At 38.9% G+C, this 27,682-nt stretch overlaps 1 protein-coding gene across 1 annotated transcript in view; it reads left to right on the top strand.

The window, feature by feature from the left end:
- RREB1 (ras responsive element binding protein 1) overlaps positions 1-27,682 on the top strand; it is a 164,572-nt gene that overhangs the window by 78,947 nt on the left and 57,943 nt on the right. Inside the window, exons 5-7 of the mRNA XM_081324205.1 lie at positions 8,049-8,253; positions 17,744-17,833; positions 20,190-20,353. Coding sequence (XP_081180331.1) covers positions 8,140-8,253; positions 17,744-17,833; positions 20,190-20,353 — 368 coding nt within the window. The 5' untranslated portion in view covers positions 8,049-8,139. The remainder of the gene's footprint in view (positions 1-8,048; positions 8,254-17,743; positions 17,834-20,189; positions 20,354-27,682) is intronic.

Below are 27,682 nucleotides of genomic sequence, written 5' to 3'. Positions count from 1 at the left end.
CAAGACAAGTACAAGAGCAAGACCAGCAGAAGGTTATGGAACTTCCAAAGCGTACTTACAGTGAAGCTGTGGGAGGGGCGCGGCCCAAGGAAATTACAGGGGCCATTGAAGATGTGCTCCAAAAGCTTCGGGACGCCAAGCATGGCGACTAAATTTCTAACCTGGAATGTCAATGGATTAATAAATTCACCACAGAAGAGAAAGAAAGTTTTTCAATATTTAAAACAATTTAAGACTGATGTTATCTGTTTGCAAGAAACGCATATTAGGGTTATGGACCAAAAGTACTTATCGAACTCAAGGTTGGGCACGCAATTTGTTGCCTCTGCGATGAACAAGAAAAATGGAGTGGTTGTCTACGTTAAAAGTACTCTAACAGCGGAACTAATTGAAGTAGATAAGCAAGGAAGATATGTCATGATAGATTTGCTGTTAGAAGGTAAAAAGACGCTTCTAGTTGGACTGTATGCTCCTAATCAACAACAAGCTGATTTTTTTAGTTTACTTCACACAAAGGTTACCCAATTGGATTATAAATCGTTTATTTTTATGGGGGACTGGAATGGTGTTTTAGACGTACAGATGGACAAGGCTGGTTCTTTTAAGCGCGTTCCGAGTCATGCTAGATTGCCTAAATCTTTTTTTGAAATGAAGGACGATTTGGAACTGCGAGATATTTGGCGCGATACACATCTACACGAAAAGGATTATACTTTTTTCTCTGACAGACATCAATCTTTTTCCAGGATTGATTTTATTTTGCTGACTAATGACTTTTTTTCTAGGATTAAGAAGGTAAAGATCTGTGCAAGAACTATTTCTGACCATAGCCCAGTTTGGTTAGAGATCAATAAGAACAATAGGGATAGGCGCTCGTGGCGCGTAAATGAGAATTTGTTTAGAAATCAGAGAAATGTGGAAGAATGTAAACAGCAGATGAAGGATTTCTTTGAAATTAATATGAATAAGGATACCTCTATGGACATGGTTTGGGATGCTAGCAAGGCCTACATGAGAGGGGTGTTGATATATATGAATAATAAATGCAGACGTACTTTGGAAGCTAGAAGGAAAGAACTGGAGAATGAAATTAGGGAAAAAGAAAAGGCCCTAATCTTGAATCCATTGGATGTGAAGACTAAGGAGGTTATTAATCTGTTAAGAGGACAATTTGATAAGTTGATGGCTGATCAAGTGGCAACCAATTTACGGTTTGCTAGGCATAATACTTTTTGCAATGCTAATAAGCCAGGTAGATGGCTAGCTTACAGACTAAGGAAAAAGCAAAGGGCTTCTAATATAGATAAAATTGAATATAAGGGAAAGGTTGTGTTTCAACAGCATCTTATCAAGGAAGCTTTTGTGGATTTTTATTCTAAATTATATGCCAAGGAGAAGATTAATGAAAAAGACATTGATGTATATTTGGAGAAGGCTAGCATCCCGGTGCTTACGCAAGCACAAAAGGAGGAGATTAATCAATTGATAACAGAAGAAGAAATTCTTATAGCAATTAAGGAATTGAAGGTGGATAAAGCGCCAGGCACGGATGGTTTGACTGCGGCTTACTACAAAAATTTACAATTGGAGTTGATAAAGCCGTTAAAGGAACTGTTCCAGACAATTCAGAGAGGGGGAAAGGTGCCTCCGTCTTGGAGAACTGCTTTTATTTCTTTGATTCCGAAGGAAGATCAAGATGCTACTCAAGTAAAAAACTATAGACCGATATCACTTTTAAATACAGATTATAAGATATTTGCCAAGGTGTTAGCTAACAGATTGATGAGGGTTCTGCAACAGGTGATTCATGGGGATCAAACTGGGTTTATTAGTGGTAGGCAAATGAAAAACAATGTGAGGCATATAGTTGATGTGTTGGAGTTTTTGGAAAGGAACAACCAGATCCCTGCGGCGCTAATTTTTCTAGATGCTGAAAAAGCTTTTGATCAATTGAATTGGCAATTTTTGATGAAAGTTTTAGATAAAATGAATTTTGGGGATAAATTTTTGCAACCAATTAGGGCATTATATCAAAAACAAACTTCCCAAATAATAGTTAACAATAGTTTGACTGAAGTATGTAATATTGAGAAGGGCACAAGACAAGGGTGTCCGTTATCACCTTTATTATTTGTTTTAACATTGGAGATATTATTGGTAAAAATACGGAATTCGGAAAGAATTAAGGGTATACAAATTAGAGATCAGGATTATAGACTGAGAGCGTTCGCAGATGATCTGGTTGTTACGGTGACCCAGCCGGAAAACTCTGTTGTGGACCTGATGGAGATAATAATGCAATATGGGAAGGTTTCTGGATTTAAAGTTAATGCACAAAAAACTAAAATTCTGGCCAAAAATATGACAGTATCGCAAAAGGCCCTTTTAGAAGGATTAACTGGATTTGAGATTGTTAAAAGGGTTAAATATTTGGGGGTGTTTTTGTCACCCTCTAATACAAAGTTATATAAAAATAACTATGAAAAGTTATGGGGAAAAATTCAAAAAGAAATGGAGAGTTGGGAAAAATTGCAACTGTCTTTGCTGGGAAGAATTGCAGCAGTGAAAATGAATGTCCTGCCTAAATTTCTATTTTTATTTCAAATGATACCGGTCCTTAAAAAAGATTCTAATTTGGAAAAATGGCAACGGGGTATCAATAAATTTGTTTGGGCAGGGAAAAGGCCACGAGTTAAACTTAAGATTATGCAGGATATTCGTGAAAGAGGTGGCCTTAAAATGCCTAATCTTAAATTATATTATGAAGCTGCTGCGTTATCAGGAATAAGTGATTGGATTAATTTGACACAAGAGAGATTATTAAATCTTGAGGGCCATGACTTGTTATTTGGCTGGCATGCATATTTGTTGTATGATAAGAAGGTAGATAATGTGTTCAAAGTGCATATTTTAAGACAGGCATTGTTGAGAGTTTGGAAGAAGTATAGACATAAGTTAGATTACAAGATGCCATTGTGGACAATTCCAAAACACGCAATAGAAAACATAAATGTTGGTTTCAAACATGATACGACTACGTATAAGGAGATTTTAAGCTTGGAAAGAAATGTCTGGTGTTTAAAACCGTATAACCTCTTGCGAGATGAGAAGATTGTTCAAACTTGGTTTCAATATACTCAGTTACGGGCCAGGTGGAAAGAAGATCAGAAAATTGGTTTTGCAATGACTGACGAAAATTTGATAAAGCAAATTAGAAATCAGGGTCCAGCACATATCAAACGGATATATCTTGCATTGATAGAAATTGACTCAGAAACAGAACTTGTTAAAGATTGTATGATAAAATGGGCCCAGAATATCCAAGAAGTTATTACAATGGATACGTGGGAAAAGATCTGGGTGAGGAACGTAAAATTTACACAAGCTCAAAACTTAAGAGAGAACTTTTATAAAATGTTTTATAGATGGCATTTAGATCCTAAAAAGCTTGCAAGTATGTATCCGAACTATCAGCCAAAATGCTGGAGGTGTGGTGGCGAAGATGCAACATATTTTCACATATGGTGGACCTGCAAAAAGGTTAAGGCTTTTTGGATAAAAATTTGGTGGAATATGCAGAAGATCTTCAAGCAAAGGATAAAGTTTTGTCCGCAGTTGTTTTTGTTGGGCATAATTACAGGTGCTACTGTTGTGGACACTAAGTTGATGCTGAATTTAATTACGGCAGCAAGACTTTTAATAGGTCAATATTGGAAGAAGGAGGAACTGCCGACTATAGAGGAATGGACTCTAAAGGTTTCTGACCTGGCGGAAATGGCGAAGATCTCGGCTTATTTGAAAGATCATTCGCAAGAACGTTATATTATGGAGTGGAAAAAATGGATTGATTATATCCAGAACAAATATGGGACTAAAAAGTTTCATTTAGCATTTGAATAGGTCTTCCTTTCTTTTTTCTTTTTTCTTTCTTTTTATATGTAATATTAATACTGCTTGTAGTTATCTTATATGAGCTAGAGAGATAGATTTAAGAGTTTATTGTTGTTAGCATATGGATGTTTATGATTGTTCTTTGTTTTTATACCCTGTACTTAGCTCTGGGAAGTCGGGGGGGGGGGGAAATGGGGGGGAGGGGCAGGGAGGGATAGGTAGGGGTGGGGGGAGGGGGGATTGTTAAAGATAAAATGTACTCTAAAACTTTTCAATAAAAAAAAAGTCTGGTGTTCACTTAGGTAATTACCTCTTTTCTCAGTTTTTTTTTTTAAATCCCAACAGAGGAAACAAATTTAGCAAGTTTCTTCCTGTTGGTACTGAATGAGAAACAGCAAGCCTTGGTTTAATTTTATTTCTTTTTTTCCTCATGGTTATTTAAATCATGTCTCATCTCTGAGGGCCTTTTCTCATGGTGTTTGGGCTGACTACTCTGCCTTTGAGCTGGCCTTTGTCAAAAGCCCACTGATTTGTTTGCTGTTGGTAGCTTCTAGTAGTCTATTTATACGTGTTAATGCTTTTGAGTCTTGCAGCTATTGCTTGCTATTTTTCTTGGTGGGCCTGGATCCAAATGGAAGCGAAGGGGGCATTCCTGTGAACTTTAACCTGTGATAATGCTTCCTTTTTTACCCTTCATCTAAACAGGTCCGTTTTTTTGACAGTGCAACTGGCCAGTTTGTGTGTAGCTTTCATTAAAACTACATCAGCGTCCTGGGAACTCGCTCCTTGAGGGCAAAGATCATTTTCCTCAGGGAAACATTTCATGAGAATGTGACCATAAAAAATTAAGTTTCTGCTGCATTGTTAGTCTTCTGTTGACATTCTAACTGGCAGAAGATGCCATTTGAGGTGTGGAGGCTTTAGAAGCAGCTGAGCTTAAAGTTTCTGTGAGACAGCCCAGCCTCTCCAAAAGATGTGCAAAAATTGCTGCATTTTCTCAAAAGCAAACTAAACTATATAGCTATTTTTACAAAGCTATATTTGTACTTATGAAAATATGTAAAGCAGCGGCTGTAAGAAGTATTCACTGTCCAATTTACAAATGCTTCTGTCCTTTTTTTATGTGTACTTTTACGCCACCTACAATGTGGGATTGCACGTGTAACATGATAGTAATTGCAGATTGTAAATTTGGCTTCCTTTTTTCTTGATAACATTGAAATTGAGAAGATTCACCAGGCATGATGGGCTCCTGACCTATAGTGCTTGATCCCTTCTGAGTGTACTAGGCATCAGGTCTGTCTGTCTTTCCTTCTGTCCTTGAGGTAAACCCTTTTCCATCCACTGCAGTTATTTGTGCTAACATTTTACTTTAAAAAAAATGTTCTGAGGCATTATTATTCTACTGAGTTCTTCTCTTCTGGTTTTCCATCTGGGTCTTCCTTTATCTTATTCTTTAAGCAGAATTCTGCAAAATCCTATAGTATTGTGAAATTTGGATGGGATTCCACGAGACACTAAGACTTCCCTCCCATTCCTCCAACACACCCATTTTTTAATCACCAAGGCTTTGCCCCTTAATCAGGAGTTGTGGGATTTTTTTTTTAACTAAGGTTGCATGGTCTGAAAGCGTTTGATGTTCTATGATCTGGAAAAATCTACATCATCAAACAGTTTGGAGACGTAGATACAGTTGAATATCTGAATTTGTCTGAATTGTGACATGCTGAAAATAAATGAGATAATGATGAATCAAGATGGCCTGATCAGACTTGATATGATATTTTAATAGCTGCTGCTTTAATTATGCAGAATAATTATACTTGCTGGATTATTAATGTTTTCTCTTTCAAGATGTTTGGATATGTTTTGGATTCTTCCATTAAATGCACTTTGCCTCTTAAAAATGGAGAAATTTTATAAAGTCTTTATTTTCAAATTATCTAGTATCAAAATGTTAAATAATAAAGGAACCCAATTTGGAGACTTATTCTTTTTTCATTATCATTGTGGCAATAAAATATTATAACCTGACATTATTAACAACAATGAAGGTTAAGGCCTTTTAACAATATAAAAATATTAAAACATGGTAAAAATAGCATAACTAAAATATTATATATATTATATATATTACAATATATATACATGCTAATATCTGCCTTCAAATGGTATAGAAAGCTTGTGGGGGAAGGAAGTATGTATTTGTGTCAGATGTAATCTTTATGCTAATAAAATTAAACTTAGTAATAGTAAATGTTACAAAAGAAATAAGAAGTAAAGAATTAATCATAGAACACAACACAGTTACTTAGAGCAATGATTAGGGATGAACAATACATAAGGATCTTAGCTTGGTCACAAAATTAGGACGCAAATCATCTTTTCCAGGAAGGTAATAAACCATCATTTACAAAACACAATTCTGGGCTCATGGATTTTATAAGCCAAAGCCAAACTAAGTCATGTTGTGGCTTAGTGTGATGTGTGAACCTAGGCAATAAATAATCATAGATTTGCTTTAATCTAAAACCCATACCAAGACTTTGAGATTTATAGCAATACTTGGTCCAAAGATTCTTGAGAAAATGGATTTTAGAAATGAAGAAGCAGATTATTTTGAGTATATTGAGTATATATATTTTAGTACTGAAAAAGCAGATTGAGTCATTTTCATGTGATTTTCATCATTGATTATTATCCCTTGTTTATCAACAGCAGGAAAGTTCTCTGGCCAATTTTTAATACCTTCAGTCATAGTGTCTGATCATACTGGCACTTGGGAATTGGGGAACATGGTGAATATGTTTATTTACATTATGTTATTTGTACAGAATGATATGGTAGAACTTTTGTTTGACTCTAGGGTTTCTGTTTTGTCTAGGTGAAGGCCAATTAATTTTATCTTGTAGATGTATTATGGATAAATACTTTCAGGTTTAGGAACTCAGGTTTAGAAACGGAATGAGGTTTTACTCACTTTGAAGAAACTGGAGTACAGCCTGGGATGAATACAGTACCTAATCCAGTTTTGCCATCGATGTGACCTTACTGGGATAGACTGACATGGTAATCCATGTTCACCCATAAGTTGTGTTATTTTAATGCAGTTTATATGCCTTGAACCTAAAGCCATTTTTTTCTTCTATTATGTGACAGCTAGTTCTCAACTTACAACCATTTGTTTAGTAACCATTCAAAGTTAAAACAGTGCTAAAGAAAGTAACCAGTTCTTGTGCCTATGGCCTCAGTGTCACATGATTGCAGTTAGGGTACATGGCAACTGGTATAAATTTATGATGGTTGCAGTGTCGTGGGGTCACGCGATCACAATTTGCAGCCTTCCCAACTGGCTTTCAACAAGTAAAATCTATGGGGGAAGCTGAATTTGCTTAATGATTCTGTGATTTGCTCAGTGACCACATGATTCTCTTAAGAACCATGGGGGAAAAAATGTAAAATCAGATGTGGTCATGTAGCAATAGCAATAGCACTTAGACTTGTATACTGCTTGATAATGCTTTACAGCCCTCTCAAAGCGGTTTACAGAGTCAGCATATTGCCCCCAACAATCTGGGTGTTCATTTTACTAACCTCAAAAGCATGGAAGGCTGAATGAATCTTGAGCTGGTCAGAATCGAACTACTGGCAGTCAGCAGAATTAGCCTGCAATGCTGCATTTTAACCACTGTGCCACCACAGCTGATGTAAGGACTCAATGATTGCATTGCTTAGCAACAGAAGTTACAGTCCCAATTGTGAGAATAAGTTGAGGATTACCTATTGCTGCCAGTGATCGTATGCCATACATAGCCTAAAGAAGTACAATACAGTACTTCAACAACTTGCCGTTATTGAAAGAGTTTTAGAATTCATGGGCTTATTGATATGGGGGGGAAAATGAGCAAGAATGCAAGAAGTGTACATATATTTCACCTGGGGGAAAGATGGGATAAAACAATTTACAATTTAACATTGTAAATATTAATAAAATGTAATCAATAAAATACGGTAATTGCCTTCCCTCTGTCCTCATTAGTTCTGTCTCTTCATTCTTAAAGGATGTGTCATGCAATACCTATAGATGATCATAGTTTTGAATTATATGGTTTGGTAAGATACTATAGCTTTACATGTATGTCTGTTTATAATTTCAGAGAACAAACTCCAAATCTTAAGCAGTTGTACAGCAGCACCAAGATTCTCAACTGTTTCGAAGGTGTGGATTTGCCCTCTCTTGACACAGCAATGGCAGCAGTTATGAGCTTAGGAAAGATTGCTGAAAACGGCAGTATGGCATCTCAAAATGTCAAGTCCCCATCAAAATCTCTTACTCCTACTCGGATTGGCAGAAGAAACCAGGTAAGGAATAACAATTTAGTTATTTTTGGTTTTCAGAAGAACACAATTTCACATGAATTATCACCTCCCCATTCTGCTGCCTCCTGGCCAGCTACATTCTATCAGTACTCCCAACTAATGAGAAATGTATATACTGTATATTCAAAAGCCAGTCTGTATATGCTTTCTCATTTATTATGGAGCAGCTCTTGAGCCTAAGCATTTGTGAATAAATAGCTTTTGAGCAAATTGGAAGTAAATGAACTCCACTAATCATGATTGGTTGCAAATGATTACTTTACTAGCTAGGAGAATTGCAGTCAAGTCACACATGCTCTCTTTATACATGGTCTCAATTCCTCCTATGTCTTCTTGCTCCATTTCCCCTGTTGCTTCCTCTGTAGTTGGCCTTTCAAGGCTGGAAGGGGAAACTGTTTGGTTTTGCTTCCCAGATCTGTTATAGGCAAGTGACTTGACCCCTCTTCTTGCCTTTTTGGTGTGTTACTATCAGAAAAAAATAATAGTGTTTGCAGGGTTTCTGTTGAGCTTTTATTAGGCTACTTTTTGTTGTAAAATATACCGTCAAAAAGATTAGAAGGGATCTTGGAAGACGAAACTTTGAATGATGTGTTTAGTTGTTAAGAGGCTGTGAAAGGACCTCCAGGATCAAGGTTTCTAACTAGCCAGGCTTGGTAATAAGCAACGTACAGGAAAAAGAACCATCCTTTCTTATCTCCAATTTTTTGGTAAGTGGTTCAGGTATCTCAGTACCTTCTTCTATGAGAACAAGAAACAATTTAGGCGTAGGTTGGCCTGCTTAGGAAAAAAAATGCTGCAATTGTTAGGGAGTTTTGAAGCATAACAAAAATGTATTGAGAAATCAGTGTGACTTGGCAAGGCAAGGCAAGGCATGTATGTCTTGCCAGTTTCCTAAAGCTGGAGCGTAGCTAACTTTGGATCACAAGATGTTTTAGACCCTGCAGCATCAGGCTACTAACTCTTCTGCAGTGAACTTCAAGGTAGTGTTAAAATGCTGAAGCTATTAGTGGCTTCTTTGGTTGCCTTAGTTAGCACAAATCTCACAGACGTAGGAAAAGAAGAGGCAGAGTCTGGGGAAAGAGTCAAGAGAGGAATCAGCCTGGAGTTGTTATGTTGCCGCAAGCTATCCTAGTCCAGTCCCCCTTTGAATTCCGTTAACTCTTACCTTTAACTCTTACCTAGGGCCAATTGAGTGCTGACCTTAGTTCACTAGATTCTTGTATGTAAGCTTGAGCATTAAATCTTCTTAATTGGAACTTAATGTCTGGTTCCATTCCTGTTCTTTGCACCTGACACAGCTCACGCTTAGGACTTGGATGGATGACAATAGTTTCAATAGGGAAGATGCAACCCTAGCACAGACTCACTTGGCCATTCTTCTAGAGTTCCTTTTCACTATTGATGTGGATGGTTGTCCTTTCTGTAATCCAAACTTCTCTACAAATTGGGAAAAGTATGGAGCTGCCACAGAAAGCAGGAACTGCCCTTGGCAGCTGTATCTACAGGAAGGTCTTGCAAGGACATCTCTGCTTCAAAGTAATTTATGTTTCCCTCCAGTCAGAGAATGTACAAGATGACTTAAGATACTAGGCAAGGCTGGAAGTGATGGCACCCTGCTTGGACCACATTTCTTTGTGCAGGACATCAGCAGAAACTGTGGTTGCATGGAGAAACTAGTAACATAGCGAAGGGCTTTTGCAGAAGATGCAATGTTTTCCTGAACGTTATACCCTAAATTTTACCTAGTCTGTCAAGGTTTGAGATATGTGTGATACAGCCACTGGGCTGGACTATATTTCTTTCCCTTTGGTCCTTTGTGTAGCACTTCGTTGGAAAAGCAGGGAGAAAGTGGATAAACTGGTTGGCTTGTTTGTGTGAACTTTACTTAGAGCCACTGGCTCTTTAATCACACCAACCCTTTCACTGGGCATTGGATCAAGACAGTAAATGCGACAGGATTAACTTAAATACTTGCACTGTAATAAATAAACAAATAAATAATGGAGAGAAGCTATGAGTGATTTTCCTATCAGTCAAAATAGAAGTTGACATTTAAGTAGGTTTGCTGTTTGGAATGGAGTACCTAGAATGGTATAAACAGAGAAGCCCTCACCCATTATTTTATTTGCTAGTGATCCTTACCCCAAAACTGCTGTAGATAGGCAGATGTGGTCTCTCTGATGGCAATTCCTGTTGCATTGAGAGAGAGAGAGAGAGAGAGAGAGAGAGAGAGAGAGAGAGAGAGAGAGAGAGAGAGAGAGCGCAACATTTTAAAGATTGTGTTGAAGTTTAAAAATAGCATTCTGAATGTCTGACACAAGGAGAGAAGGTGGTGGTGGAGAAACCGTTTGATTCCAGTCTTGGGCTCTTGATCCGTATTGCTCAATCTTACAGGAGGAGGCAGTTCTCCAAAGTAGAGAAATGAAATCTCCATATTCACAAGCAATATACAGTAACTACATTTGGAAAGCTGTTGCTTTGTGACCTACTTATAATATTCTGGTTGCCACTAGAGATAAAATCCTGGATCAGATGAATTATTTCGAACACAGCTTGCACGATGCTAGGTTATTTCATGGGTCAATGTGCTTTTTTGTTAAATCTTACGGGAGGAAACATTTGATTCAAAGTTACATGTTGAACTTGCATGTTAAAATGCTTTCAAATCACTTTGTAACGGAATTGCAATTTTCATTCCTTTATTAGTAAGAGAGGGCAGCATGGCGGCTCAGTGGTTAAGACATGCTGGGCTTGTCAGCTAGAAAGCCAGCAGCCCAGGTTCGATACCCCAAGTGCCACAGGATGAGGTGAGCCCTTGTTCGTGCCCCAGTTCCTGCTGAAAGCATGCGAATGCAAGTAGATAAATAGGTACCACTTTGGTGAGAAGGTAACTGTGCTCCATGATGTCATGCTGGCCCCACGACCGCAGAAATGTTTTTGGATAGCACTGGCTCAATGCCCTTGAAATGGAGATAAGCACTGCCCCCTCTACTCAGCAATCCACAGGGATACCTATTAGTTAGAGGTATCTATGTCAGGTTGAAGGATCTTAATCCAATTCAGAGAGTATATTCTTTAAAATCATAAATTGCTTATTCCTCTCTTTATAAATGATTTCATGATACGAGAGATCAAGAATTCCCAGGGGTGCTTTTTCTACATGTATCAGAGGTCACATAAAGACATACCAAACTTTTTATCAAATTGGCTGGGTTTTTTTGCTACTTTGTTTGAGTAATACTCAGTAATACTCCAGCCTAGTCAAGCTGTATTGTCGCAGTCCAAATTCTTCAGCAAAACTTAAAAAAAACCCCAAATGCACACATACACAGAAAGTTGTATTAAAACTATTACGTTGTAAACTGAGTCCAAACAGATTATTCCTTTTTAGCTAGTCTGTTTCAGAGTATTGAGCCTGTTTTGGTTTATGTCAAGCAACTGAGACCGGGGCTATACAATAAGGGAAGCCCAGGCCTGGTAGTTGCAAGGACCTGGGCTAATATTAGATCTGAAGTTTGCCCTAATCAGTTCTAACTAATTTGTTTGTTTGAAAGGGGAATATGTTAGAAAACAAGGCTTCCAAACAATTAATGGCATTGCACAGAGGTGTAGATAGGCTTCTTTCAGCAAGGGAGCGATAGCCTGATTTCACAGGAAAGCCTGCACAAACATATTTCCTCCTGATATGTTTGTTTTGCTGAGACAATATTTAGCATGGTGGAAGAAAGATTTGCACCTGAAGGTAATTCTATGAGCCAGCTAGAATTTGAAGGTCCCTGAGAAGAACTTTAGTAATAGGTATAGGATGTGTTACCAAGTGTTTTAATAGGAACATATGAGCACACAAAGTTTGTGTTACTTTAGCCATGCATAAGGAAAATATGAGGTGCTTATCCACCATGTCACACTTATTTATTTTTTAAAGAGAAAGGCAAAAAGAAGAACTTCAATAACTGTTTTATTAATTTGTGGAGCACGCCACTATGTAAATTGCAACGGCTAATAGTATAAATGTATTACTGAAGAAAAATCTGCAGATAGGAAAAACCTTACATAAATTTATAGAAAAAGGTTGTATGCTCCTGAGTATAAGAAAAGGGTTTAACAGTGAAATGATACTACAAGTAAACCATTTTTATATAAATCTACCTGAAGCATCTGCTTGATATTTTGCTGATGGAATTTCCAAAATCCAGTATAAAATATTCTAACAAAGTACTTTAAAAGTATGTTCACTTTTTCTGGGAACTTTTCTGAGCTGTCTTTGTTTTGAGGGGTTTGCTGTAATAATTTTATTTTATTTTTTTTATTTTAATCCCATTTATATCCCGCCCTTCTCCGAAGACTCAGGGCGGCTTACAATTCAAGCACAAACCAATGTGCTTAGCAATAGCCTTCATTCTATGTATATGCCTGCTTATTAGGGCTTTCTCCCCCCCAAGCGGCATTATTACAAAGTCAGCTTAATTGCCCCCAACAATCTGGGTCCTCATTTTACCTACCCCGGAAGGATGGAAGGCTGAGTCAACCTTGAGCCTGGTGGGATGCGAACCTGCACTAATTGCAGGCAGCTGGTGTTACTTAAGGAGGCATTAGCCCACTGCTCCACCAAGGCTCCAATAACTGTGACGAAAAGAACAGTTCAGGAACAGCTAGACACTTAAGCATCTACGAGGGCAATTCGGAAATAAACATCCAATGACAGATATTCGCAAATACAGAACTTTTATTATACACATTAGAAAACTACAACATTGCATTACTTTTCGACATAATCGCCATTCAAATTGAGGCACTTGTCATAACGTCTTACAAGGTGTGAAATTCCTTAGTAGAAGTTGCTCAGCGCCAAATCTGGACTATTGGGGGCTGGTGGGTGGTGATAAAAAACATCCGAACAGAACTGCTTCAAATGTTCTTGGGTGTGTCTAGCGGTGTGCAGGCAAGCATTATCTTGAACCACCACCACACCGGAAGTCAGCAAGGCCGCACGCTTGTTATGGATGGCTCGTCTGAGTTTTCGTAACGTTTCAGAGTAGATTTCTGAATTGATGGTCGAACCACGCTCCATGAACTTCACTAGTAGTACTCCTTTGGCATCTTCACATTTGGCAGGATTTTCTATGGCACCACTTTTGGTGTGGTGTTGGTTCATGATAATGATTGCCTGCCCTCCACAGCTTCTGAACACATTGCTTTAAAGCATTCCATGCATGTGCTTCCATTTGTGCTGATACATAGTCACAAGCACCTACTGGAGATTAAATTCAGTACTGTGCAATTTTAGAGATGTGACATGGAAGCCTAGTGTATAAAGGAGAAGATTGGGAGTTTCTTTAAGTGAACTATCCACAGTGACAAAAGAGACAAAGGGGCTAATTCTGGCTGCACAAGACCAAGGCTTAAGAACAAATGCATATAAAGCCAGGGTTGAGACAACAGAAACAGACAGCAAATGCCACTTCTGCAAAGAAACTGAAGAAACAGTGGACCACCTAGTTAGCTACTGCAAGAAGATTGCACAGACTACAACTTGTGGCATCATGAAATAACAACAATGGTGCATTGGAATATCTGCAAGAAATACCATTTGCCTCGCAAGCACTTGGTGGGACCACAAAATAGACAGAAAAAGTAAAATAAAAAAAGCTAAAATGTTCTAGAATTCAAACAGAGGGTCACCTGCTATGTAATACTCCAGACTTAACAACTTTTGATAAGAAAGGCAAAAAAGTCTGGATAGTAGATATGGCAATACTTGGAGCCAGCAGAATAGGAGAGCTGGAAAAAAATTATGAAATACAATGATCTGCAAATAGAAGTATGACACCAGTGGCAAAAGAAAGCAAAGACAGAACCAATAGTAATAGGTGCAATCTTGGATGCAATCCCAAAACATCTGGAGCATCCCTTGAACACCTACAACATTGACAAAATTACTGTCAGTCAATTGCAAAGGGCAGCTTTACTTGGAACAACTTACATCCTGCAACAATACCTTTAACCCAAAGAACAGTACCTGCCTATCTCCGGTCGTTGGAAAGGACCTGATTGGTGAATAAAAATGCCAAATCCAGTCTAAACATCTGACTGATCAATAACAACAATCAAAAAGTTTTAGAGGCAGCGGGAGAATAATTAATAAAAATGCCCCAAGTATTTGGAGGGATTTAAAACTCGTGGAAATTTGCATGCACAGATAAATGTGGAGCAGATTTAAATTATTTCGTATTACATTCTACTAAAATGACTGCAGTATTTTTTTCATAATATATTAGGAAGGATTGGACAGCTCATTTTAGAATGCAGGAGACAGCGTTAGACTTTTTTTTTTATAAAGTGTGGACAGAACTTGGAAAAGTTAATGTAAAACTGGATGTGCTGTGTATGATAGAATAGTGGATAATTATATTGACTCTTTCAAATAGTTGGGCAAGAGAAAATGATTAACTTGTTTCCAGTCTGTCCTTTGACAGAAATGTTGGTATCTGATTCAATATCCTAAAGGCATTTTGAAAAATACCAATGAATGAATCAGGATGTTCTGCATAGAGACAAATTCTTTTGGTTTCTTGAGCAGTGCCCATCGTACCTATAACTAATCAGGAATCATTCTGTTCCCTAGCTTTTTTCTTTGCTTCTTCCCCCAAAACAGCAGGACTAGTTGAAGGTTTCTTTTTATTTTTCAACTCTGATTCAGGATTGTCTTGGGGGCGGGGGGGGGGGATGCGGCAGTAAATAACAGTATTTCTGTAACAGTAACAGAAAGTAAAATGAAGCAGTTGGCTAATTCTCCTTGGGACTTCTCTGCAGCTGAGCGTTGGTGAGGCTGCTACAGTTCTTTGCTATGCAGAAATGATGCAAACATATATTTGCTGATTCTAATCAGAAGGTCGGCAGTTTGGCGGGTCGAATCCCGAGTGCCGCGTAACAGAGTGAGCGCCTGTTACTCATCCCAGCTTCTGCCAACCTAGCAGTTCGAAAGCACGTAAAAATGCAAGTAGAAAAATAGGGACCACTACGGTGGGAAGGTAACAGCGTTCCGTGCGCCTTTGGCGTCTAGTCATGCCGGCCACATGACCATGGAGACGTCCTCGGACAAGCGCTGGCTCTTCGGCTTTGAAACGGAGATGAGCACCGGGCCCTAGAGTCGGAAACGGCTAGCACACATGTGCGGGGAACTTTTTTTTAATTGAACAGCCTCTGGTTCCCAAAGTGCTTTTTGCAAAAGGCAACTGGACTTTCCTTTTCCTTTTCCTTTTTTCTTTTATTTGAAAACATTTTGCTTCTCAAGAAGCTTCTTTTTGAACCATTAGCTGGATGATTGAGAATCTTCATAAACATTTGGCTTATGGGTCTTTTTAAAAAATTTTTTTTAAAGAAGTGTCTCATGTTTAATGCAAGCATCGTGGTCAAATTGTAATCGGTAAAACTAAAAAATGGATTAGTTATAAACTTGCTAATCCCCCCCCTTATGATGTATTACTGTATCTTTCTTTTGGTGTTTCTGAATCCCATATCCTTATATATAACTTGATCTGTTCTTAAGGTTTACAGTATATACAGTGATTCCTTTTCTCTCTATGGTTTTCAGTTTGGGGTGATTTCTGTATTGCAGATGGGGAAACTGGGGGATATCATAGTACTTAAATAGGTTCTAGCAGTGCTTTTTTTGTAAAAGAAAAAGGTGCCGGAACTCACACATGTCATACAACCCGCCTTGCCTACCCTACAAGGTTCCATTCAAAAAAGGTGCCGGAACTCACTTCTGAGCATTCTATGAGAAAAAAAGCCCTGGGTTCTAGGAAATCTATAGAAGGGATATAACCTAAAGAAGTCCTGAGATAGGATATTATATTTGATCTGGAAATACTTCATGAGGCTAGAATCCAGAGTCTTCAAATAAATGTAATGATGGGTGATTTGAGATAGATAGAAGGAAAGGTTCCTTTCCTGCAGTAGGTGGTTTACATTGTAAATTTTGTAATATCAAGATGCTGCGAAAATTTCCAGTGTACGTTTAAAAAAAAATTCCTTTTCCCCCCCCTACCTGGGTGTGAATTTTGGGTGCATGTTGTGGGTGCTCTCACAGAAAGATAGCAAGGAGCTAGTTCAGGGGTAGGCAACCTCGGCTCTTTTATGACTCAGGGACTTCAACTCCCAGAATTCCTGAGTCAGGAATTCTGGGAGTTGAAGTCCATGAGTCATAAAAGAGCCGAGGTTGCCTACCCCTGAACTAGTTAATTCAGGGAGTGGGGAGCATGAGGGATATAATCTCCCTTTTGCTTCCTCTGACCCCTTCTTCGCGCTCCTGCCTCCACTATGGATGTTTCATTTTCTGAGAAGCTAAGCAAGCTTCCAAGCAAAGCCAGAGAACTACAGCTCTCCATCATTTTTATTTTTGGAGAAAGTTTCCGGGCCCAGGGACATTCCTGCAAGTAATGGTGATACAGGTTTTCTTTGCAATATGTCATATTTCACTTGTTTTAATTTAAAATAGATATATTCAAAATATGAAGCATCAGATGAGGTATGGAGCCTGGCAATCGTTAAGGGAGATGTCGGTAGGCACAGTTGCTTTCCCGGGCTCTGTGTTGGTGACCCTGATTAGACAGCCACATGAAGGCTAAGACTATTAATACTTTAATATTTGAAACTCTAGGCCTTTCTTATTGCTATTACCTTTATTTATAGTCTCTTTTAAGGTAAAGATCCTCTAAAGTGACTTTGCAAGCAAGATTAAAAAAAATTACAATAAATATTATTTTGCCACAAAGGTACTATACATTTGTATGATCGGGATAAAAGTTGGCAATGACTCTGTGGGGAGGAAGAGAAGAATCCAGCTGAAAATCTGTGTAGATTGTTCCTGGTTACTACTGAAGAGACAAGGCAGAAAAACTTCCAGGAAGTTTTTTTCTATAGGACAGCTAATCAGGGCTTTTTTTCTCATAGAACGCTCAGAACGGAGTTCCGGCACCTTTTTTGGATGGAACCTTGTAGGGTAGGCAAGGTGGGTTGTATGACATGTGTGAGTTCCGGCACCTTTTTCTTTTACAAAAAAAGCACTGCAGCTAATTATAATGATCTTTTGGGATCCGTGTTGAGGAATAAAAGTGTGCAAGTCTTGTGTTCCACCTTCATAGCTTTTTATAATCTGGTTGGTCAAGTCACTTCCATAGTTTTAGATATTATGGTGGGGCTCTTTCCACACACTGGGTTGAAAGAATCATCTTTTTTCTTTGATTTTGACTCAGAATTCCAAATTGTTATTTTTATTATTATTATTATTATTAAAAATGCCTCTTCTATAATAGCTTCCCCCTGCAAGAATTCACTCTGTATGATTATGAGGGAGTATAATTGTTACGTCACTGTAATGTTTTCTTTGTAAATGTATACAATGAGTGATTACTTGGCTTTTAATTAACATTATTAAAACGTATATATATATATATTTTAAAAAAAATAGGAAACAAAAGATGACAAGTCTTCCTACACCTGCCCTCTGTGTGAAAAGATTTGCACTACCCAACATCAGCTGACTATGCATATTCGTCAGGTAAGTTGGTAATTTTACAACATAATATTTTTAATCTGGAGATCTGCCAATAAATTTATAGTTACATATACTAGTTTCTCCGTGCAAAGCCCAAAATTGTGTTGGCTGTCAACGTGTATCTCGAAGCCTCTCCCTCTTCCAGCTGTGAACCATTTTTATTTTAAAGATAACTATGCTTCATAGTCTTTGTCCCTTTGTTGCTATTGCTTCATTCTCTCCCCCCCCTTTTCTCTATTGATGCCAGATCAGAAATTTCAGAAAACTACTGTAGTTTCAACTAGGGTTGGGCTGAAATTTACTTGTTTGGTATTCAGGGATATGTGTGCTTGGATCTACCGTATTTAAAATCTTCCCATGATTTAGGGGAATGCATTGACACAGCAACCATAGCCTTTTGCTTTATTTCAAAACACCCCAATTCCTTGGGCATTGGCTGCTATACAGGTAGTCCTCGGCTTACAGCAGATCATTTAGTGACTGTTCAAAGTTACAACAGCACGGAAAAAAAAGTGACTTAGGACTGTTTTTCACAATTATGACCTTTGCAGCACCCCCAAGCTCATGTGATCAAAATTCAGATGCTTGGCAACTGGTTCATATTAATGAGGACCCAGATTGTTGGGGGCAATAAGCTGACTTTGTAATAATGACGCTGGGGGGGGGGGCGAAAGCCCTAATAAGCAGGCATATACATAGAATGAAGGCTACTGCTAAGCACATTGATTTGTGCTTTAAATTGTAAGCCGCCCTGAGTCTTCGGAGAAGGGTGGGATATAAATGGGCTTAAAAAAAATGTTGGTTGAAGCGTCCCGGGGTCATGTGATCCCCTTTTGCGACCTTTTGACAAGCAAAGTCAATGGGGAAGCCAGATTTATTTAACAATTGGGTTACTAACTTACCAACTGCCCTGATTCATCTTAACAGCTCTGGCAAGAAAGGTCATAAAATGGGGCAAAACTCACTTAACAAACATCTCATTTAACAACAGAAATTTTGGGCTCAGTTATGGTCGTAAGTCAAGGACTTCCTGTATTGCCAAAGCTCCCAGCAGGCAGTCACAACCAAGTTATATTTTTTGCTTTTTTGCCTCCCTGTTATGGTATACTGAAACGTGTGGGCAGTTACTCGTAGAGGAATCCAGTTTTTGTAAATTTTTGATCACTTCAAAATACTCAGCATTTCCCCAGCTTTAAAACAGACAATACTGTGCTTTGCCATTTGTGCATAAGTGTACATATTATTTTTCTGCCTACATTTTTTTGGGGGGAAGGGGAAATTAAGATACACTGGACAAGAAGTGTTTTAGGTCTACAGATCAAATGATTTAGCTAACTTCTATGAGCCAGAAGCAAAAATGAGTTAGAAGAAAGAAAAGAAAAATTGGGCTGGGACATGGTAGGAGGTTAATAATCTTCCCATAACTCCATAACAAAGAAGATGAATTTATCGTAATAGCATGAAGGATTAAAAACAATCGTTTCAGGAGTTCCTGTTGTTGAATAGCAAAATAGATCCCATTAGAAGACATTGTATTGCCTGGGAGTGTTTAAAGAAGTCTAGATGGGAATCTGTTCTGTATTTTAAGCTGCTTCTTTAAACAGCTGTAGGAAATGACCTTTTGGGAGTCTGCTGGCCCAACTGGGACAAATGTATGCATGTGGATACACATGTATGTACAGAATTATTTTTTTCATGTGAATTAGTATTTTTATATGGATCTGCCGTAAACTGTGTGATAAAATAGTGGCCTCTTTCCTTGGCAATTTCTGGGGGATGAGTAGGAACCATCTACAATTTGTGATGGCCATACCAGGGAAACCCGGTCCAAAATGGTGCATTTAAGACCAGTTATATCTCTGATGTACTCTCAAGACTTTAATGTGAATGAACCCACAGAGTTTGAATTGGCTCGTAGACCTCATTTTTCAAGGCTGTGAGATGCATTCCATATAAGCATGTGGTACAGTTCATTCTATTTCCTTTTGGTCCTCATCTCAGTAACTTTTCTGAATCTTTCATGGCTCGGTACAAAAATGAGTTGTCTTTATGCAACATTCCAGAGAGGAGCAAAAGCTGTTATCAATGCTTTTATACGGTGATCAATTTAAGATGTTGGTTTGTTGTTGTTTTTTTAAAAAAAGTATATATATTTCCCCAATTTTTGCCTTTTCCCCCCCTCCCTGCTTCCTGCAATGTATTCTATTTTTAGGCTGAGTCATAACTGGAATGATTATATTATGCTAACTTGAGTTCTGTTATATTGAACCTTCTTAGAATGATGATGGTTGCAATTGACTAGTACGTCCTTGACCCTGAACAGGAAGAACTCAAAAGAAAAATCTGTTGCTTCCTTTAGCATAACACTGACACTGGAGGAACAGACCATTCCTGCAGCATCTGTGGAAAGTCTTTGAGCTCTGCAAGCTCCCTCGATCGCCACATGCTAGTGCATTCTGGGGAGAGGCCTTATAAATGCTCAGTATGTGATCAGTCGTTCACCACCAATGGAAACATGCACAGGTGAGATGACAGCGTGCAAAAGGGGTGATCAATGTGTATGTTTGGAATATTGTTTACAGCATATATCCTATTCCTTTCCAGGGCTATAATCCAGTGTTTCTCTTTTTAGCATGTATGATCATCTGACAGCCATTCCTTCCAGTGCATGATCAATTCCTTTAGTATGTCCTCTTGTTGGAACAGCTTATTGGAAGATAGAACTTAAACATCTTGTGTACACACACACACACACACACACACACACACACACACACACACACACACTTCCTGAACAAATGGAAACATTGGAGGCCATTTCTCAGTGTAGATTTGCCTTTATTTCTGTCCCAAAATTCTGGTCCAGCCTGAGCTTCTTAAACAATGTTGTGAATACTGCTGAACATAAGAATCTTTGCCAAAGACTCAGAAATACTTGAAATAACCCTCCACAGTGGAATATTAGTTGCCCTGATCAGTTTTATCTATCAACATTCTTCCTAATATCATTAATGCTTGATAGGTAGAAAACAAATGTACCATAATGAAGGAATTCATTCATTTCATCTTTCAACACAGGTAGTCCTTGACTTACAACCATTCATTTAGAGACTGTAGTTACAACGGCACTTTAAAAAATGGTTTATGGCTGTTCTTCACATTTACGACTGTTGCCGCATACCCACAGTCTCGTGATCAAAATTCATATGCTTGGCAATGGGCATGTGTCAGTGTCTGGATCATGTGACCACTTTTTACAACCTTCTAACAAGCAAAGTCAATGGGGAAGCCAGATTCACTTCACAACCGTGTTACTCCCTTAACAACTTCAGTGAAACACTTAACTGTGGCAAGACATGTCGTAAAAGGGGCCAAAATTCACTTAACAACCATCTTGTTTAGCAACAGAAATTTGGGCCTCAATTGTGGCTGTAAATCGAGGATTACCTGGCATAAATTTATGTTTTGAGCATATTAACGTTTTCTTTTTGTGACAACCCAAAAGTGAGGGAGGGAGACAGTGCCAAGATTTTCAAACCACTTCTAAATAAACTTATAAGGTTATTGTCAGGGACAATTCCATTCTGATTTACTGATTCACTTAATCTAATATGCATTCTGTAAACTACGTAGCTGAGAGATTACAGCCATCAGGTAATTTGTTCCTTTAAAAGGGCCACTATATAAAGAAAAGATAATAGTTGAGAAAAGAAACAACATGCTTAACAGACTGTATCTTTTCAATGTGATTTTTTTCCATTATGGTAGAAAGAATGGAAGTAATATGTTTTCATTTTCCCAAACAGCCAGCGTAGAACCAAGCATTTTAATAAAGCCCTGGTTTTGCTAATTAGATCATAATATCTTCTATTTAATATCAAGTCTGTGTTGAGTGTGAGGATTCATATTCCTCTGTATCTAGTCCTTTGGCCAAAACGTTGACACCCCCACTTTAAAACCAGAAGACAGTGTTGTGTAGTAGTTAAAATGGTGGATTAGAAGCAAGAAAACCCAGGTTCTAATCTACCCTTGAGGCATGGAAATCAACTGGGTGCCCTTGGCCATCCCCCCCCAAATCAACATAAGGTTGTGTGACAAGCTGGCTCAAAAACAACTCCCTTGTTGCATCACACATTGATAAGCTTTGCTTTAAGATCAAGGCAGCACAGTGTAAAGCAAGCAAAAGCAAGCAATTAAGTAGGACAAGCTTAATTTTAAGTGCAAAAAGTAGCTATAACTTTCTTGCTGCTGCATAAAATATTTGCCTGTGGATGGGATGCCTGGTTTGTTACAACAGAGATCCTTATTGGTTTGTCTTGTTATAGCTAATGGTAGCTTTGCGTAAAAGTGGGGTTTAAATAAGGAATCTCATAAACTGCTAACCGCTTGTGTGGTCTATATATTAATACTACAGTATGTCTTGGGCCTCTCATGAAAGGTAAGCTTCAAAAACACAATTTTTACAGGCAGTATACAACAGAAATGAAAGTGTTGCAAGATTCTTCATTTTATAGTATATAACAGATATCAAATTCAAAATTTGATATTTTTTTAACAGCGATTTTAGAATTGAAGATACTTTTACAAGTGAATTTTTGTAGCACGCGTTGTGTTAGCATTGTGCAGTAGGGCAAAGCCTACTGAAGTCTCCATTGCACAGTTGTTGGCTAAAAAGAAGATTAACCTGCTCATTAATCTGCTTCCTCTAGAGCAGGGGTCTTCAAACTTGTCAACTTTAAGACTTGTGTTGGCTGGGGAATTCTGGGAGTTGAAATCCACAAGTCTTAAAGTTGCCAAGTTTGGAATCTCTGGCTCTAGAGCGGTGTTTTTCAAAGTTGAAGATGTGGGACTCCTGGCTGGAGAATTCTGGGAGTTGAAGTCTACACATCTTAGAGTTGCCAAATTTTAAAAAAATACTGCTGTAGAGGAACATGGTTTGGTGAAGGAATATGCAAAACTTTGTGTATATGAAATGAAATAATTTTATTGTCAAAGTACAACCATGTATACATTGAGATTGGCTGAGCCTCCCTTCATGCCCCCCACCACCACAGCTCACAGTGGCAACAAACCCACCATCTTGTTACACCATGTGAGCTAATTGCACAACACACCGGCCTCGCAAGTCAGTCATACATAAAATTATAAAATTATTTCCCTTTCAAGAGCCTAACAGCCCATGGATAAAAGCTGTTCTTCAGCCTGTTGGTATGGCTGGCTATACTCCTATATCTCCTGCCCAATGGTAGGAGAGTAAAGAGATACCGACCAGGGTGTATATGCACAGACACTGGTATTTCTTTTTTCCATACTTTGCTGACTTGTTTTCAAATGCAACTGTACATAAATAGTGCCTAGAAACTACGAGATGCACATATTTCCCAAGGTACAAAACCTGACATCTTTCTGCTAAGAAAGCATAAGCAGGCACTTTTGAATTAGAGTAAGACTCCTATCAAATTCAGCTTCCCCCCCCTCCCGTGATGGTCAGCCAACTAAGGCAGAAGTATCTTCTGTTTGTCCAGTTACCTGATAATCAGAGTTGTACTGCTCTTCACAAGGACATTCTGTTCAGCTTCACAAGACTAATAACTATTGTTGACAAATTTGTCTTGTCTTTTCTAAAGCTGCCTTAGGTCACCCTTTGGGTCTTGTGTACTCATGCAGAAAACAAATGGCAATGCTGCAGCTATTCGAATTTAACATACTAGTTTAAAGCCCTAAATGATTTTGAACCAAGTTCTCAGTAGAAGTGATACACCTCCATATATTTGTCTTTGCCTTAAAATAAGCATCCTAAGCTCTATTCTTTAGCTGGGTTGTGAGAACAGTTACATTGATGAATGCCAGTGATAGGATCTTTTTTCAGATTGGCTGCACAGTCCTGGAATATCCTCTTAAAGGCAGTCCATCTATCTCTTCTCTCTAATCGTCCTTGGCAGTTAATTTCCCCTCATTTGAGATGCTTAAAAACCTCTTTATTTGCTAGTCTTTAATTCTTTTTTTAAAAAATTGTTTAAAGGGCGCTTAACTGATTTGCTATAGCTCACCTTAGTAAAGGGAGATTAAAAACCTGCAAAATAATACTTGTTCTCTGATTACATCTAACAAATTCTAGCTTGACAAAGCATTTCAGCGAATGTCCTCCTACTTCTGTTTTAGCTCTGTTGAAATGAACTGAAAGGCTTAAGAGATTCAAGGGAGGCAGTGCTGTTGACGAGTAACAAGCAATGTAGCTCAAGAGACAGCATGTATGAAATTTATGTTGGCAACACTTGAGCGTGCTTCTCCTTTGCAGGGCGGCAGATTCACGTAACTCAAAATATTTATATTTGATCCCTGAAGCAAGCCTGGCCAAACAGGTTCTTGAAGTGCTTGGCAACTTGCTTGACATAGCAGGCCATTCACGTTGGAACTTAGGTGTCCATTGCACTATGCATTTCTTGATTGTATGGGAGGAATTATGCAATTTTCTGCAAGGCAATGATTCCTGTTTAGGCAAATGTGGATTGTGAGTAGTATGTAGGTTAAAAACCGTTTCCCCCGTGTTGCTTTTCCCATCTCTGTGTGACCATCTCTTAGATACCTGCTAAATAAAAGACGTGGCTTAAAGATGAGAATGCAGTTACCCTTTCGATTTCCTACCCTGATTATTTACTGGGGTTCTTTCACATTTCTAATTTACTGAGATGTAGGTTGAACTTTCACCCCCCCACCCCCTTCTGTTAAGCCTTGGAGGGCTTGTTCCCTACAGTATCCATCAGGTTCAGAATGCAAATTTACAGACGATGTCCATTGGCAAAAGCTAGCTTTTTTTTTTTTAACAACCCAGGATGCATTTTCTTCCTTAGTCAAAAACGAATGGCAGAAGGTCTCTCCACTGGGAAAAGGTGGGGCCTTTTCAAGATGTTCTTACCACAGTTGAATTATATCTGGAGTAGTCTGTTTGCCTTGGTGCACTTTTAAGGAAACATCTTGAAATTACATTTCCTAAGTGGCATTTTATAGCATCTTCACGTGCACTTTTCAGAGTTATCTTTTTCCTCCAGTTTCAGTTCCAGCTTGGAACTGATTGATTTACAGCAGGCAAGTTAAAAACTTATATGCATAGGGATCAGATTGGCAAGTTTAAGACTTGTGGACTTCATCTCCACAGGAGGGCTGGCTGGGGAATTCTGGGAATTGAAGTCCACAAGTTTTAAAGTTGCCAAGGTTGGACCCCCCTCTGGTTTACAGATTGAATATACTTTTTCTGACGATATACATAGTCCTCGACTTACAACACTTCATTTAGTGACTGTTCAAAGTGACAATGGCAGTGAAAAAAGTGACCGTTTTTTACATTTACAATCTTTGCAGCATCCCCAGGTTCACATGATCAGAATTCAGGCACCTGGCAGCTGACTCGTGTTTATGACGGTTGTACTGTCCCAGAGTCACGTCATCAACTTTTGCGACCTTCTGACTAGCAAAGACAATGGGGAAGCCGGATTCACTCAACGACCGTGTTACTAACTTAACAACGGCATGATTCACTCAATAGTTGTGGCAGGAAAGGTTGTAAAATGGGGGCAAAACTCACTTAGCTGTCACTTAGCAACATAAACTTTGGGGTCAATTGTAGTTGTAGGCCAACGACTACCTGTGCTTCTTTTTTCTCAGGAAGTAACCAGGGATGGTGTTAATTTTTTTGCATTTCATCTGCTAAGAGTGACAAGTACTACATGTTAGGATTACAGATAATCCCCAATTTATGCCCACCTGTTCTACACAGTGGTGCTGAAAATATGGACCGAATGACCAGTCCTCCCAGGTTTTGGCCATTGCAGCACCCCTGCACTTATGTGATCACAGACTGGGTGCTTGAGAGCCTGGCTCATTATTATAACATTGCTGGGATCTTCCTGGGATCTGAGATCTTCCCTGCTGGCTTCCAACAAGGAAAATCAATGGGGAAGCCACCAAGGAAGGTCACAAGTCATTCCCCACTTTTTTTCCCAGCCCGCAGCCCTCCCGGGCCTTTCCTCAATTCACACCAGCCTCTTCAGTCCTGCGTTTGCCCACTCCAAACCTCCCCTTCACCTCCTCATTCTCCTCCCTCACAGCAACCTTATCTCTCACCTCTTCCTCCTTAATGACCTGTACATCCTGGGATTACCATGGCAACTGGTGCTGCAGGGATTGCCGTTGCTAAGCAATGCAGTCACATGACAGCACACTTTACAGTACATCACTTAGCGATGGTAATCCCAGTCCCAATTGCTGTCGTAACCCGAGGACTGCCTATTCATTGGTTATGTGTACGCCCTAGTTCAGAGTACTTTTCAATCTGATCCCTGTGCCTGCAGTTTTTCAACAATACAAAATTAGATACTTCTGCTTCACGCCTTCATTAACTTCCCTATTGTTATGAGTTTACAGTTGTGATTCGTATTTTCTTTTTGATAGGTAAAATAATAAGCTGTTCTTGTTTGAAAGAAATGAAGCAAGAAACCTTCTAATCTTAATTCTGAGAACTCTCTTTCCAGTTCAAAAGAATTCTTCTGAGTTTCTGCTGGGATGAACGAGTGACCTTTTCTTATTTAAGGCACTTAACTCTCCCAACATTTTAAAAATCACCCTATGTTGCAAAGTGGGACCATCCTGTTCAGATTAATATACCATTTGATTGGAGAGAAAGCTTTAGTGTGTGCTGGAAGAAGAAAAGGGCTATACAACGTGCTGGGGTAAAAAATAGGCATCACAAGGCAAGCAGTAGTTGCAAGGTAAACAAAATTGGTTTCATGATGGAATATAGGTAATCCTCAAATTATGACCACAGTTGAGTCCCAGATTTCCCAATGGAGTTTTGCCCCATTTTACAATGTTTTTTTGGTCACAGTTGTTAAGCGAATCACTGCAGTTGTTAATTGAATCAGGCAGTCATTAAGCAAATTTGGCTTCCCCCATTCACTTTGCTTGTCGGAAGCCAGCTGGGAAGGTTACCAATGGTGATCCTATGACCCCAGGACATTGCAATCGTGATAAATACATACTAATTGCCAAGTGCCTGAATTATGATCGTGGGACCATGGAGATGCTATGACAATCATAAGTACGAAAATCGTTCATAAGTCATTGTTTTCAGGGCCTTACAAAAATCCTAAAAATGTGGTTTTGTCATTGGGTATTTTTATGTGGTGTAGGGACGCGGTGGCTCAGTGGGTTAGGACGCTGAGCTTGCCGATCAGAAGATTGGCAGTTTGGCGGGCCCCGAGTGCCGCGTAGCAGAGTGAGCGCCTGTTACTCGTCCCAGCTTCTGCCAACCTAGCAGTCTGAAAGCACGTAAAAATGCAGATCAACTTGCTCCAGTGGCAGGCTGTTGTGCATGCACACGAGCATGCAGCTTAATTTGCACAAGTTGAGTTGCGCGCATATGTGTGTGCGTGCCAATCTGCCACTTGTGCAGCCCAGTTTCCTTCTCCCCTCCCCCCCAAGCCACCAAACCCACAAAGTTTGGGGGCCGCTGTGCTATAGGTTATCTTGCTCTGATATGCAGTGGGGTATCTTTCCATCATGATGCTACATTAAATTGTCCCAGAGGCCTTGCCTGTACATTAACAGGCCTTTAATGAGAAGGCATGAAAGTCTGTTAATTCTGCAAGTAGCAGAGTGAGGTCCTTCTGGGAATTACTGACTCTTGGCCAGGGTAAAATATACAACACTGCATGCATCTAACATAACTGCATCAACCGTGGCTAAAGATATTGGTTTATTACATTGGGTTTTCCTTAGAAAAAAATGCTTTTCAAAAATCACTCAGGTTTTGCAGTGGGGAAGGAAACTGGATCATCTCAGTTTTCTTCTCTTGAC

This window comes from Vipera berus (genome assembly GCF_964194415.1).
Source record: "Vipera berus genome assembly, chromosome: 3".
NCBI classification, from domain to species: domain Eukaryota; kingdom Metazoa; phylum Chordata; class Lepidosauria; order Squamata; family Viperidae; genus Vipera; species Vipera berus.
This window is presented reverse-complemented; position numbering and strand designations above follow the sequence as displayed.